At 39.3% G+C, this 16,168-nt stretch overlaps 1 protein-coding gene across 2 annotated transcripts in view; it reads right to left on the reverse strand.

Moving 5' to 3' along the window:
- Positions 1–16,168, reverse strand: part of FRY (FRY microtubule binding protein) — a 407,062-nt gene that overhangs the window by 220,176 nt on the left and 170,718 nt on the right. For both annotated transcript variants that reach the window (XM_054718725.1, XM_054718726.1), the window contains exons 18-24: positions 11,547–11,805; positions 9,793–9,975; positions 7,563–7,649; positions 4,337–4,596; positions 3,731–3,920; positions 3,003–3,127; positions 605–662 (exon numbers count right to left, since the gene is read on the reverse strand). In XM_054718725.1, the coding sequence (XP_054574700.1) occupies positions 605–662; positions 3,003–3,127; positions 3,731–3,920; positions 4,337–4,596; positions 7,563–7,649; positions 9,793–9,975; positions 11,547–11,805 (1,162 nt within the window). The remainder of the gene's footprint in view (positions 1–604; positions 663–3,002; positions 3,128–3,730; positions 3,921–4,336; positions 4,597–7,562; positions 7,650–9,792; positions 9,976–11,546; positions 11,806–16,168) is intronic.

Below are 16,168 nucleotides of genomic sequence, written 5' to 3' on the forward strand. Positions count from 1 at the left end.
TAGATGCTCCAAGACTGGAGCATCTTAAGTCAAGTAGAAAAGAAGAGTGGACACTAATACTCCCGCCAATCTGACCACGGAGCTCACATGTTCTTACTCAAACTGCTCAATTTTTGTTACTTCTTGCTTGATTCTTACTACTATACGGGAAGCTCATTTCAGTCTTCTTTTATTTTTTATCCTGCTACATTATAAATTTATCCTTTTTAGAGTTCACTTTGGGGAAGATAATGTTGGGGGAAATGCTTCATATGCCAGACAAAACAAATAATATTTGTGACCATTCAACTCCCTGTAAAAAACAAGCAAACAAACTAAAAACCAAAATTCAATCAACTCAAACCTTCTTCAAATAAATGTGATATCTTAACATATATATGACTACTTAGGTTGTTTTGCTCTCATAAATATAGGACATAAAATCTTTTAAAGTAGGAGCCATATTATACTAAGTATTCAAATATTGAAGAAATGAAAATAACAAAAGCTAAAATGTTAAGATTCAATATTAAAAGCATGCTGGGGAAACCATTTGGAATGATTTAAATTCACACCACTGTCCAAATACATCAAGTATCTTAATGATTTAATTTCAAAATCTTACCTCGGGTCTTCGTTCTAGAGCTTCTTTCATTAATGGGTGAAGTTCTTCTACCAATTCTCTACAGAGGAAAAAGGTCAGCATTTTAAATATATTATTATTGACACCAAATTTGTCACCAAATATATCCATTCAGTCCTAAATCACTTGGTTTTTCCACTTTGCTTCTGACATCAAAATCTCCCCTGGCCCTCCCATTTCCCAGTCACATGGTGAACTGTAATTAGGTACTGGCCTATACTTTGTTTTATTGGTATTAATCCCAGTGCTGTGTATATAATTTTGGCTCAAAACATGTATTGACTTGGTTTTGATTTAATGTCTGAACAATTAAACAATATTTTGCAAGTACTTCCTAAATTTAAAGCACTTTACTGCAGGCTGTGGACCTGAAGATAAGTGAAACTGAGTCTCTGCACAGAAATTTTCAGTCTAATTAGAGCATAAGAGAAGGTGCAATACTATAGCACTGCCTTTGGGGTCTGTGCTCAGGGGAATGACTGATAGTTGATTCTGACATGAAGTTTTTTTTATAATTTCAGAGATAAATTCCTTTATTTAAACTATAAGACAAATATAAACATGGCAAGTACTATAGTAGTGAGGTTCTCATAAAAACCTTACCTCTTAAGTAGTAAAAATAAAAGTTTGATCATGTTAATATATATCTCATATTACATGTACATACTTCACCTGTCCCCATTATCTAGCCTGTTGGTGGGTATTTTGTTTATAACCCGCTTTATATCTAAAAACCTTGTATTTTCTGGTAGAATATTTTGTGCTAATAGAAATTGCCCTCCAGGGAAATCCAGGGACAGGAAGGTAAACTCTATCGGATTCTGCACTGAGGCATAGAAAGCCTGCGTTTCATTCCTGATTTTTCCAATATAGATGCTAGAATGTTTTTCACCAAAGACATGGAAATAATATTAATGGTCTCTTCCATCTAATAGCAGACATTAACAAAATATTTACTATGTGCATTTTTATATTTAACTCTCTCAATAAATCTGAGACAGATCCTATAATTATACCAATTTTTCTTTTTCTTTTTTATTAGAGAGACACACTTTATTTTTACTGATTATAAAAATTTTACAGGGGAGGAAACGGAGGCCCAGATCTATATGGTTAGTAAGTTGCATAAGTTACTTCCCCTGAGGAACACTAAGAAGATGAGATATGCAAAAGAAAGCCTCAGGTTCTTTGGGAAAAATGTTCAGAAATTTCAGGAATTGTTCTTATTATCTTCTTATAGTATTTTTACATGATGCTTTTTTAGTTTTAATAAATAAGTAGTAAAACTCTAAGTGGCATCCAAGTAGACAGAACTCACAATTACTTTTTAAATTATTTTTTAAAAATTCTTTATTGTTTAAAGTATTACATGTCTCCTTTTCCCCCCCATTGACCTCTCCCTGGCCACCCCCACCTCCAGCACATGCCCTCACCCCACTAGTGTCTGTGTCCATTGGTTATGCTTACATGCATGCATACAAGTCCTTTGGTTGATCTCTTACCCCTCCACCCAAACCCTCTCGTGCCTTCCCTCTGAAGTTTGATGGTCTTTTTTGATGATTCTCTGTCTCTAGATCTATTTTTATTCATCAGTTTTTGTTGTTCATTATATTACACTCACAATTACTTTTTGTAAGGATAAAATCTGACTCTCTACATGAATAATGTAACTGATCTTTTTCAGTTGCCTCTAAGATGTCTCATTAATCTTTATTTTTCAAATAGGATCTTTCAGATGCTTGAAGTGTTCCCTTTTGTATCTGTGTGAAACCTATACAATTTACTTTGTCCTCGTAGGCTTTCCTGCTTAGCTAAAGTCATCAGAGGCAGCCCGAATATAACGTTTTATGATGACTCTTTCAAAGGCTTAACACTGCCTCAGATGGAATGGTTATTTAATTAAAGTTGTGAAATGACTAAGAAATCTAGAAAGTGAGAGATGATGATTCCATAAAGGCAGATAAAGCACCTTACAGAAATGTCCACTAGTGTAACAGGTCATCCCTAAGAGAGTTCTACCAATGCTTAACCTTTGAGAGTGTTGCATTATTGGCAGACACTCCTTGTTGTGACCTTAAAGCCTCTGGACAGTCTGGTTAACTGGACATTGACAGGGAAATTGTTTTTACAGTTATCTAAAACAAAGCTTGCAAGTGAGATAAAATCTGAGAGGTAAAGTCAAAGTTGCAATGACAAAAAGTGACACATGAGGCAGCTGCAAGCAAGGGTTGTTTCATGCACATCAGCCAGGACACAGGAAACAGCGCCATGCCGGAAACTGCAGGCACTTGCCCACAGCAAACTCAGACTGTGTTACAAACAGGGACTACGACAGCGGCGGCACGTATGAATTTACAACAACTTATTAAGACTAATGTACCTGAAAACAAGGGAATTTGTTCTTCCAAATCCTAAAACTAAGGACTCTGTGATCTCAATGCCCTCTAGTCTCATCAAAGGCACCAACTGCTTTAACAGAACTCCCACCGATGGGGTGCCCATGGCCTGAAACAAGTTAATTAAAAGAGAAAAAGAGGTCACATGGGAACAGATGCTTCCTTTAGTCAAATGATGACTCCATTATAACAGTTTCAAAGTCTGAATCACTTCCCAAGGCACTGCCACCATTTCAGGAAAAATAAAACAACCCATACATTTGATATAGCACAATTAATGCATTTTTCATCTGAGACACAAATTAAAGAACTTTTAAATTATAATGGTCTTCTTAAAAAACAAATTAAATCTACAAAACTTATCATTAACAAGATAATTTAATCAAGGCACGGTTTAAAAGTAAAGACTTGGTGTGGAGTGACAGACATGCGGTGTGTAGGACACGAATCAAACCTTAGGGCACTAATAAATACAAGTCCCAATGTTTTAAGAAAGTTTGCTCACCTCTCTTTATCTTCTGCTGTCCATTTGTCAGGCAGAAATTATAAATTATGCACATAAACACTCAGTGGAATTTAGAAATGTTCAGGGTGAAAATCTGATTCTGTATACTCCAGATGGCAGGCACAGTACAATTTGCACTGTGAACTCTAGACAAACAAGCTAAAAAAAACCCTTACAGAATAATTCTTCTGAAGCATGTCATGTCACCTTGTTATCGTAGCTCACTGTACCATCAGGCGTGGTCGCCATTATTTCTGGAGTCGAAGCTCTTAAGTGTCCCGGGCTCATGATACTGGGTTTTGCAACTCCAAAGCAAAGAATGAGGTAGTTTCTCCACAAGGTCACATAGTTGTCTCCGCTGCCAGCAGTGCTGGTTTTCTTGGCATTAATTGGGCTGCTAGAAATATGGAGAAGTGAGCACTAGGTCAGGATTTTAAATGTCATTTATTGAATAATGATCCTACAAAGTGCTCAAAGAGAGTTGAACAGCTATCTGTCAAGGATTGTCTGGACAGGGAAGGTCACTACTGGATAGGAAGTTGCATAAACTTTCATAACATTTTCACCAGTAAGGTCTGAGGTTCTGTACTTAGACATTCATATTGATTATTATGAAAAGCAACAACAACAATAACAACAAAACTAGCTCTAGATGAGAACTTTGAACCAGATTTTTATTCAATGTTAAGAATTCTATATTAGGAAGTTCAGAATCTAGAGAAGATTATAATATCTTAATCTCTTATATGAAATGAAAATGTAAGAGGGAAAATGGTGACGAGCAGAACAGAGGAAAGCACATAGATCCCTTACTTGGGGTCCACCAGAGGCATGACCGACTGGAGCCGGGTGAAGGCATATGGCCAGGCGTAGCCGAGGGCCGTGGGACAATGCTTGGGCAAGTTCTCCTGTCGCAGGAAACTGAACAGGCAGAGGACCCAGGGATCTTTGACAGACTGAGCGAATATCCAGACGTGGGATGGGCTCTTCACATCATAATGGCTGTTGACCAGGACCGCATTCCACTCCACCAACCACTGAAGATCCACACTGTGGGTCAGTGGTAAGGTGGCCTGCAGGTGCAAGAGGGCAAGGAATCAACACCATACTGTAAACTCCACATCCTCCTCAGAGCTTTTCCTGACCACCTCTGTGACTGGCCATGCAGTGACTCTGAAACCTCCTCCTGCCCCTACCATATAGGACTTGTTTTGTAGTCATCACTGTTTCCTAGGCTAGATGACAAGCAACCGGAGTACAGAGGTTAAGGACAGGGGTTGTACTTCGTATAGTTTTAATGTCATGTAACACTGTGCATTGGTAAGCAGATGCTGCTCACTAAATATTTGTTGAACAAAGACATAACATTAGTTAATTCAAACTAGACCAAAGATTTGCCATTTTAAAATTCTGAAAAGTTATTAATCTCTGAGATTCATAAATGTGTGTTTAATACCTATAATTAGGATATATATTTAATACCTATAATTAGGATATATATATATATATATATATATATATATATATATATATATAGCAATGATAATTACTTAGGGAGATGGCTGAGTTTAATTCCTTTTATGAAAGGCATTTTATTGATGATTTTTAAGGTAAGATACCTATATATTCTTGTCCTATGTTATCAAGCCAAACATACATTCTAGAACCTTTTGAAAGATATCGAATCACGTAAGCTCTTATTCATTTTCTTTTAAGCCCAGAAATCAAAATTTACAGAAGACCAAATTTCAAATAATGTAGCTGTAGTACCAGGAAAGAAAATTGCCTTCATCTTTGTTAGGCATTTAACACAATCCATTTTCTCTGCTGGGTCTAGGAGTTCCCGTGGGTCAGAGCACCCCACTAGTGGCCTCGATGGTTAATGCACCAGAGAGAAGAGATTCCAGCCCAGATTCTGCCCAAAGCCTGTGACCAGAAAACTCCCGGACATCCCAAAGTGCTTCATTTATGACTTGGGGATTACAATGCTGCTCTCACTCCACCTTTATGTGGATGGGAGGTAAGAACACCTGGCACAGAGCAGGTACTGCTTGCCCCATCTCCGCTCCTGTGCATCTTCCTAAGTGCAGAGTTGCTGTCCTAATTACCCTGGCTCAAGGTTTTGACTCTGATAAACACAGAACAAAATCACATGAGCAAAATACAACCTGCATGGAAATAAGATTTGTGTATAAAATAATAAAACTTGACTCTTCCATTCCATGTTCAAACAATTTGAATTTCTAAAAGACGCAGTAGATGTGCACTGCATGGCTAACAGTTTTAGTATGATCATTATTATCACAACCATAGCAAGAACAAGGCTACTAAAAGATATAGATCTGTTGAATTTCAGTTGGAAAAAGCCACATAAAGCTCACAAGTATTGTTAGGTTTTCTAGTCACTCATAGCTATTTGTCAACTATGTTTGTATTCATTTATAGTTATTTGACAAGAATATGTGAGGGACATTGGCAGTGTGGATTCTGCATGCGTTCGGGATGTATCCTGCTCTCTTCAGCTTTGGAGCTGAAATTAGTCCAGGTTCCATGACTGCACTGTACTAATTTGTAAAAAACCAGATAATTAAAATCCATTTCAATCTCTTTTCTACTTATTCATGAAAACTGAAGCTGCTAATATGCACTTTATAAGGGAGAATATGTTTGTGAGACAGATAAAGCTGTACTAGAGTCAGAGTCCAATTAGAGTCAAGTCCGGGCCCTATCACTTCCTTCTGTGTGACTATGGCCCTGTGCCCCTTAATGTTTTTGAGTTTTGATACCTATCTGGGTCAAAATGATAATAAATGTGAAAACACCTTATAAACTGTAAAGCACCCTTAAATATAAGGTACATATAGTGTTAAGTACAATAAATTATGTGAATTAGTTTTCTTAAAAAAGCCTGAGCAATTCTTCTTGAAATTGTAGTTTTCAAAATATTATTTATATACCTAAGGCTCAAATTTCATTTGAAACTAGAGGCCTGGTGCACAAAATTCGTGAAAGGGGGGGTTCCCTCAGGCCAGCCTGCACCCTCTCCAATCCGGGACCCCTCGGGGGACGTCCGACTGCTGGTTTAGCCCTGATCCCCGGGATCGGGCCTAAACTGGCAGTCAGACATCCCTCTCACTATCCAGGACTGCTGGCTCCTAACTACTCACCTGCCTGCCTGCCTTATAACCCTAAATGCTCCCCCTGCTGGCCTGATCACCCCCAACTGCCTCTGCCTGCTGGCCTGGTCACCCCCAACTACCCCACCCCTGCTGGCCTGGTTGCCCCCAACTGCCCCCCCTACCAGCCTGGTTGCCCCCAACTGGCCTCCCTGCTGGCCTGGTCACCCCTCACTGCCCCCTGCCTGCCTGGTCGCCCCACACAGCCTGCTTGTTCAGTCGTTTGTTCGTCCCTCACTAACCCCCCTGCCGGCCTGGCCGCTGCACACAGCCTGCTGTTCAGTCATTTGGTTGTCACTCACTAACCCCCCTGCCAGCCTGGTCGCCCCACACAGCCTGTTGTTCAGTTGTTACTGTGAGGGTGTCCTGACCAATTTGCATATTACCCTTTTATTAGTATAGATTATCTGACTGTCTCCTAAGCCAGTATTTGAAAATCCTGCCTTGTTTTCCTAAGTACTTTATTCTTGTTTTGTTAATTCTCACCTGAGGATATTTCCTCCACTGATTTTTAGAGAATGGAAGGGAGGGAGGGGGAGAGACAGAGAAACATCGATGTAAGAGACACACATCATCAATCAGTTGCCTCCCACACACACCCAGACTGGGTTTGGGATCAAACCTGTAACCCAGGTATGTGCCATTGACCAGGGAGCACTCCTGCTACCCTTCAGTGCACAGGCCGATCCTCTAACCACTGACCTACACTGGCCAGAGCTTCCTAAGTACTTCTGCATCAGTTTATTAACCTGACATAAAACCCCTGAATTCTTCCGTATCACTTTTATTTGTCTCTCTTTTGTCAGACATGTCCAGATCTTATACTTAAAATGATTAGCAATAATAGTAAAATATGTACTTACTGAGTCCGAAACTGCTACATGAATAAAACTTTCAAGAATGGAAGAACTTAGCTGATCCATGACATCAATCATAGGCCTGTCGTCATCCTATACAAAGGAAAGGTGGTTACTCTCCATGGAAAAGTGGATCCTCCCCATCCAGCCCACTCCCTTTGTCTAGAACATGAAAGCAGAACAGTGTGCAAGACAGTGATAAGGGTTTTCTCACAGAAAACCGAGTGTCAAGATGGTGAATGGCAGTGGGTAAAACTTCCTATGTTTCTGAGTTGAGTCTTTCAAATTTCAGTGGAAGATAATTAGAACTCCCATTTCACATTGCACTGAAAAGACATGCACCTGAATTTCAAAAGTTCATACATGTGCACAAGAATTTAAATACTGTACCAGACATTATTCACTGAAGCATTGGTGTTGTCATTAATTTTAAGGACTGGAAACCCCACAAAAATATGTTTTGCCTGATCTCTAAAATGCTACTTACTGAAGTCACTGATCTGCTAAAATAACCGATAAATTGTTGACAGTGACTGAATTTAGTCCTAAAGAAAATGCACTGGAGACTAACCACATACTCTCTTTGGTAACTATGTGGTGTATAGCTATTTGGTAAAAGAAGCAAATTGGAATGGGCATAAGAAAAAAGTATCACAATTGTATACTTTACAGTGTGGTCCCCCTGACATTTCAAGTACCCACCTGGCACCATACATAGTTATTATAATATGATTGACTACATTCCCTATACTGTACTTACATCCCCATGACTATTTTGTAACTGCTAATTTGTACTTCTCAATCCCTTCTTCTAGATGAATGTACATATATACATATATGTGTATGTTAGCCACTCTTCATTATAGAGAAGCTCAGATATATAAAATTGTTTACTTAGAAGCCTTATAGGAAAGCTTTGGAATATCCTTGTTCACGTATGAGAATGGTTTCAAAATGAGAATGAGAATGGTTTCCAAAGAGTCATGGCTGGTGTAAGAAAACAACATATGTGTGAGAAACATCCCGTACAGTCTGATGGAATAGCAGTTACCAGTATGAACATGGGGTTTTAGAGGCATCTATATTTGGCTTTGAATTGTGGCTCTGTCATGTCCTAGCTATTGATAAAGACTTTTAACCTCCCTAAACCTCAGTCTTTGTACATTGGGGGTAATAACAATACTCATTCTTAGGTTATTGTGAGAGTTAAATAAGATAATATATGTGTAGAGCACTTAGGTAGTAACTGATACTTACATAGAAATTGTTATCAGTATTCTCATAATTAGAGACTTAATGGAGGTTTACCAAAGTATAGCATGTCTCAGAGATCTATTTACCTGATACCAGAGGCATGATCCTAAAATATTTCAGATAGCTACCTGAAAAAATGTGAATAACCAGGACAGTGATGGATTTAAAATATTTGGAAAGACAATGACCATTTTGAGGATCACAAGTCAAGACCCATGATTTAAAACAAGAAAAAGGAAAGTACCATTTTTTCTAAAGAAGTAGTGGCATAAAAAGCTGGACTTTCTTTAATCGCCTCATGTCTGGGGTTTGGCCACCTGGGCCATCAGGCCATGAGCCTGAACACCTGAACAAGGGTGTCCTTGACTGAGGGCAGGATGTTAGCTGAAGTTATAGCGCTTAATCATGGGCTTATTTCTCCCATCCCAAGGGACATGTTTTCTTATGATGCCATCTTTTCCACTGTTGTAAAGATTAAATGACTTTCTGTTAGCCAGACTGTTTAGTATCTTAATTATTTTAACCCTTTACACTCGCTTGCTTTTTTCTCGAGCTGCTACCGATGCTAACCGTGTCGAGTCACACTCGACATCCGAGTGCAAAAGGTTAAATGGTATGCATTATTTTCTTAAGTTTATTCTCTATTATAAATGTAATAATGTCTGCTTACTTTGATGTATGCTGAACATTATGAAGACAAATGATCTATAACTTAATCTTAATTCTTCACTTTTTTATAAGCACTATCTCTTGGAGAATGATAAACAGGCTTTTCTATTGCTCTAAGAATATATGACTTATCTCTCCTAGATCAATAGTGCTGGTTCATAATTAAAAACCTACCATGAAGCAAAGATTATTTGTTGACATCATGTGTAACATGACAGAACATAAAGTAGTAATGCATCATTTACAATTTTTAATCTAAGCATCAAAACTCTTGAAAGGAATAAATTGGGAACTTCAGAAGAATAATCCATACCTCAGGCTGACCCAGGACAAGAAATAAAGCTCGGATTTCCTTGAGTATTAAAACGGACAGTTTGCGTGTGGCCACCTGAAAACTGCAGAGTAAAACCAGAGCAAAGCCTTCCACAGCATGGAGGACACTGCAGTGGGGACCTCGTTCCGACTGCATTCGGTGGCTGGAGCCATTTGCAATAAACTGTCATAAAATAAGAACAACATTCTACATCAGAAAAATAACAGGGGAAGAAGAAACTAATCTTATATGTACATCTTTGGGCACATTTAACCTCGTGATACTAAAATAGATCATAATGGCTTAGGTCCAGACATGTCTATAAATTCATTATTATTCATGAAATATCATAGGTCCCTTTTTGTTTTTAGATCCATTGTTACTTTGGGATACCATAAGCTATCTGTTATCTAAGAGAAGAAATAACTTTTCAAAGGTTATTAACATTAATAAAAACAAAACTGCTTACATCCATACCATATATTACTCTAGATATTCAATCAAAGTGGCCTAATTTGTTTTTTACATAAGTTCTCAATAAACTTTTTAGACACTATTAAATTGCATTTTCAAAGATTCACTTTCTAATTAGACTTGTTTTTGTATTAGATTCTAATCTAGGTTTTGGGTATTTATGAGATGGATTCTGAATGTTCCCAAACCACAACCAAATGAATGTAAAATGCCAGCCAGACAACAGGGCAGAGTCTGCCTTCGTTTCAGTTTGCCTTTTACAAGCATATGTAATCCTTTCTTTCTTTCTTTCTTTCTTTCTTTCTTTGTTTTGTTTTGTTATTTATCATCTTTTGGCATGTATAGAACACAAGGAAGGAGAATGACCTGGACCTCATCACTGAAGTCAGCCAATCTAGGATTTTAGCTGATCGCTAAATACAATTATACCTCCCTGAATGCACATGTTCCTCAGATGCTCAGGTATGCTTTTCTCAAGCTAGACTCCTTTCTCCGTCTGCTCTTTGCCAATGCCATGCCACCACTGCCCTGGTTCTCCTCTGACAACTCTGCTCCTCGATGAGCTCTTCAAAGTGTTATAATGAAGTTTTACCATTTAGGACTGAGGCATGAAAGAATAAAGAAACTACAAGACTGCACTTTGCTTCTCTGTAGATATGGATAACACAACCAATATGCTGCCACTATGAAAAAACCTGGAGGGCAGCGAACTTTTATATTCACATCCATATCCATATCTATTTCCATATCCAAAATTCAGCTCTATCTCCCTGACCTATTGTCATTGCTCTTATAAATACATTTATAATCATAATTCTCTGAAAAAAATTCAACTCCCTAAATAGCCTTGTGTTTTGTGTTTTTTTTAAAATATATTTTATTGATTTTTTACAGAGAGGAAGAGAGAGGGATAGAGAGTTAGAAACATCGATCAGCTGCCTCTTGCACACCCCCCACCGGGGATGTGCCCGCAACCAAGGTACATGCCCTTGACCAGAATAGAACCTGGGACCCTTGAGTCCGCAGGCCGACGCTCTATCCACTGAGCCAAACCGGTTTCGGCCTAAATAGCCTTGTTAATGTTAACAAATATAACCTGATATCTAATAAATCTAACAAATCACCCCCTAAGTTTCTTAGTCACAATTCAGGCAGATGGAAAAAGTAAGGGCCACCATTTGGGAGCAAGTTCCGAGGTAGCCAAGAGTAAGAACTCCAAGGTCTCTGGGCTCCAACTTATTTACATCCATGGGAACCAATGGGAAGAATGTGAACATCACCTCTGAATTTCTGATTTTGTTGGCTTGCTCATAGATTTTTCCTTGAGTTTGTATGACCAGTTTCCACTGAGTGAGCAGCTGGAGCAGTAACTTCAGGGAGGAGTCCAGGAGGCTGTGATGCATGTCATTTACTTCACGGAGCAGGAAGGTGGTGAAGCCAAACAGGACATCTTCCCTCCAGTCTGGGAAGTCAACCAGCAAACCCTGAAGAGAATTTTGTGCAATATGGCGCAGTTCATCATCCATGTGAATGGAAAGCCTGTGTAATGAATAAAAGACAAAAGCACACTTCATTAGCTTTTCTTCTAGATCTATGAAGGAATATCTATAGGTCTCTGCTTTTACTTATGTCTAAAAAATGGTCACCCTCTCCTAATATGTTATTATATTCTTCACTCAGCAACTCTAACATTAACATCTTATATAACCATGGTACTCTTATCAAAACTAAGAAATTAACATTGGTACAATGCTACTAACTACACTACAGGATTTATTCATATTTTACCAGTTTTCCACCAATGTCTTTTTTCTGTTTCATAATGCAATATAAGATACCACATGACATTTAGCTGTATATGGAGACTTTTTTGATACATTACTGACTAGAAGAATAAATTATTATCAAATCCTACCACTTTTAAAGATGAGAAACCTGAGTACTAGAGAAAGTAAGGGACTCAGTGAAAATGAGCAATTAAAAGTTTGTCCAGGTGTCCTTAATTAGTTTGGTGTCCAAAGGGATGTTTGGTTGTCAGAGGAGACACTGTGGTGATCACATGTTGGAGAGTACTGCTGGCATCTCTCTAACAGGTAGAAGACAGGGATGCTGAGAAACCTCCTATAGTGCACAGGACAACTGCCTATGACAAAGAATAACCTGGCCCCAAATGTTGGTAGTGCCAAGGCTGGGCTAGTCAACTGAAGAATATCAGTGTATTTCTGGTTTAACCTATATTAAATCTCAACATTGGTATGGGGCATTATAGTTAACATATGCTTTATAAATTATTTCATTCATTTATTCAATAAAAAAATATTTTCCAGGCACTATACCCATTGCATACAGCCTTAGGGTACGGAGTTCAGTGTGACTGTGCCTAGTGGGTAGGGTGTTGTGTAGAACATTGCGAGAGAAGGAGCAGCGGCAACTCAGGGAAGGTCTGTGGACCACCCCGGGAAGCAGCATGGCAGAAAAGGGGTTAAGTGTGCATGCTCTGGAATCAGTGCCTAAACCAATATCTTGCTTCTATAACTCATTAGCCATGTGACCTCATGCTACTTACCTAAACCCACCTAGCCTCAGAACCTCATTTGGAAAGTGGAGACAATAACTGTCCCTGCATCTCATAACCACGCTGTGAGGTTCATTGAGAGGGTCTGTGTACAGTGTTTAGCACCACAGATAGGACGAGGTAAGCACTCAATAAATGTTGGCTGTTATCATTAGAAGAAAATGAATGCATTCTGTAAATTATAGAAGTAACATGATTAATTCACATCTGAGAAAATAAATGGACAGAAATATAGAGGATGCCTTCAAGAAGCAACAAGATTGAGGGAAAAGGCCAGTCAGGAGGGCATTGCAGTGAGTTAGGCAACAAGTGGGGGGTGGGTTCTGACCTGAGGCAAAGAAGGGAGAGATAAAGGACAAAGATGTTTAGGAGAGAGAATTTCCAGGCCTCAGAAACCTGGAAATGTTCAGTGTCAGAGAAGAAGGTGGCCAATCAGTGGGGCCTCCCACAAACAGGGTAGATATCATCCCCAAGCAATAGAAGGAGAAATTGTGACCCAGAGAGATTAAGGAACTTTCTTAAAATCCAGGGTTCTGATCCAGGACTTCTAAATTTTAATCTATAGTTTTCTCCTAAAACAAGTGTGATACAGTTATATATTTTTGAATAAATAGTTTTTCAAAAACTTGATAAACAAATACTTTTCTTATTGCCTAAAAAACACTAACTGGTCCAAATTTAACCAGGTCCAAATATCCAGCAAAAGCTCATAAGTAAGCAGATATGTACAAAGTCAGGGAAGATCTATTTCCTGTTCCCAAAACAAGTTCCACAAAGATGTGGAGAAGGAAGATGGAAGGCAATTCTTTGAGCAAGACCCAATTAAGTCCACAGTCTTTAAGGAGATCACAGCGGCTGAAAGAAAACTGAGACCCCTTTTAAAGCCTGACTTCCAATTAAGAACTGTCTGAGACAGGAATTTACAAACTTTGTATCTCAATCAGCACCTCTATTAATTCTTTTATGTAGAACATAAAATCTGAGCGGCTCTGGTTAAGGCTGGAGTAAAGGGAGTCCCCCTTCCCCTTGAAGTCCACCCACTTGGGAGGAAATATTCCTTCACTGTACAAGCAGCTTTAAGCCATCTTTGCAGCCCAGAGTGTGAAAACACTAGCTTATGAAAAATGCTTGATTTCCCCATCTTATGGTTATTACTCGTGTTTACTGCATTTTACCTGCCTATGGTCCTGAATAGAGAATAAGCTTCTGCAGGTAACAAGCCACCTTTTTAAGACAGGAACAACAGGCACTCAGTAAATGTTAACTAATGATAATGGCCACTGTTATGGATTGAATTGTGTTTTCCCCAAATTCATGGCTGAAATTTAAACCACCAGGACCTCAGAATGGGACATTATTTGGAACTAGGGTCATGCTGGAGCAAGGTGAGCCCTGATCCATGGTGATCTCATAAAAAGGGGAAATTTGAAGACAGATATGCACACAGGGAGACCATCCTGTGAAGATGGAGGCAGAGACTGGGGTGATGCTTCTTTTCCAAGGAATACCAAAGGCGGCCAGAAAATGCCAGAAGCCAGGAGAGAGGCCTGAACCAGATTCTTTCTCCCAGACCTTGGAAGGAACCAACCCTGCTGGCTCTTTGATGTTGGACTTCTAGCCTCCAGAACTGTGAGACAACAGATTTCTGTGTTTAAGGCACCTGGTTTGTGGTACTTTATTATGGCAACCTGAGCAAACCAATATAGTCATGAAGCCAGGCCAGCATCTGTCTTTAGAGTCAAACTAAAGGCCATGTCACAGTCTATTTAGATGAAACTTTTAAGCAAGGGCCAATGCTCTCAGCTTTCCAAATGAGATTAATTCTACTTTTCATTTAACTTTGCTCTCATTCATAATTTGCAATTTAGCATCTGTTTTATCTTTAAAACCACAATGCAGGACCATTTTAAGGATTGTGAGAGCCCCAAGGTTGTACAATTCTACATATTTGGGGCGGGGGGAAACACTCCTCTTAAGATGATGGCGTTCACATTTGACCAGTGTAAATGCTCAAAAATATCACTGGAGTATAAAGAGCCAGGACTGATGTGGGGGCTGGGAAGGAAGAGCTTTGGGAACAGAAGACCCAATAGGAGATAAAAGTGGAGTTTTGAAGAAGAAAAAGGTCCAGACTGTCATGGAACTGAGACCAAGTAAAAAGAATGCATCAAGATAAGTCTGGGTTGCAGCAGGTAAGGGAGAAGAGGACAAAGCTGGGAGAAGGGCAGCATGGGTCCCTGTGTTTGCTCCTTGAAGAATATGAATAGACAGCTGCCAATCAGATATAGTTGCTATTTCTTCCACCCAGATCTTTCTCACTTTTACTTTTATTAGATTTTAACCAGAAAATCACAGCACATCTTGTGACAAACATAAAACTTACTATTGTAAAGCAGGAAACAGGAAAACAAGAACCAGCTAACTAACAAGAAAGAGAAGACTTAGAATTAAATGAGAAATGTGTCCAGCCATTCTGACGGTGCAGGATGTGTAGGAAAGCAGTGTGGCCTGGCCTCCAGACTGGCAGGTGCTCTCACATCTCCTCGTCTAGTGAGCTAGGAGTCGGGCTGAGGAGAGGCCAGTTCCCCAGACCACTGCTAGGCCATCACACAGATAAACTCAAACAGAAAAAAAGGACAAGTCCTTGACTTCAAAATAATCTACAATTATAGTAAAAAATTGTCTTAGGAGAGAATTTGGTGTCAGTGATTTCAAGAATAGAGAGACTAGAAGAAAAGGCAGCTCATGCAGAAGTCCAACCAGCTGGGGGACAAAGCCTAAAACGGAATTGCAGATAAATGGTTATACACAAAGAAAACCATTAAGGAGGCTTGAAAGGATTCCACAATGACAGCCATAAACACAGAACATCAGAAGCCACTATTGCCAACATCACTGCAGCTGTCTTTTCCAGGCAGCTGCCATGCGTGGCACTGACCAGTCATCTAGATTCAACATGCAGCAACATTCTGCTCAGGCCGGGCCAGGGAAAACACTTGTCAGTAACCTAGAGCTGGTGATTGCACCCTCCACTCCCTGCTCCCTAAAGGACTTCTCATGGAAAACATTTTCATAAAGGTGAGCCTCGTGTTTTAATACAATCAGCATAGCAACTTGGAATAATTTTGTGGTACAGAGGTGCATGAATTAAAGTAATTTCAAATTCACAAGTCATGTCCAGAAGAAAAGAGCCATTAGGAGAAATGGCCTCCTCTGAATGGTTGCAGGATAAACAAAAGGTCATTAGGAAGAGGTGAGGGACCAGCACCCCATGATGTCACCAAGGGCAGCAGAGGAAGTGGCATTAGAGTGAAGCCCAGGAGACAA

This window comes from Eptesicus fuscus, chromosome 7, assembly GCF_027574615.1.
Source record: "Eptesicus fuscus isolate TK198812 chromosome 7, DD_ASM_mEF_20220401, whole genome shotgun sequence".
Taxonomy (NCBI): domain Eukaryota; kingdom Metazoa; phylum Chordata; class Mammalia; order Chiroptera; family Vespertilionidae; genus Eptesicus; species Eptesicus fuscus.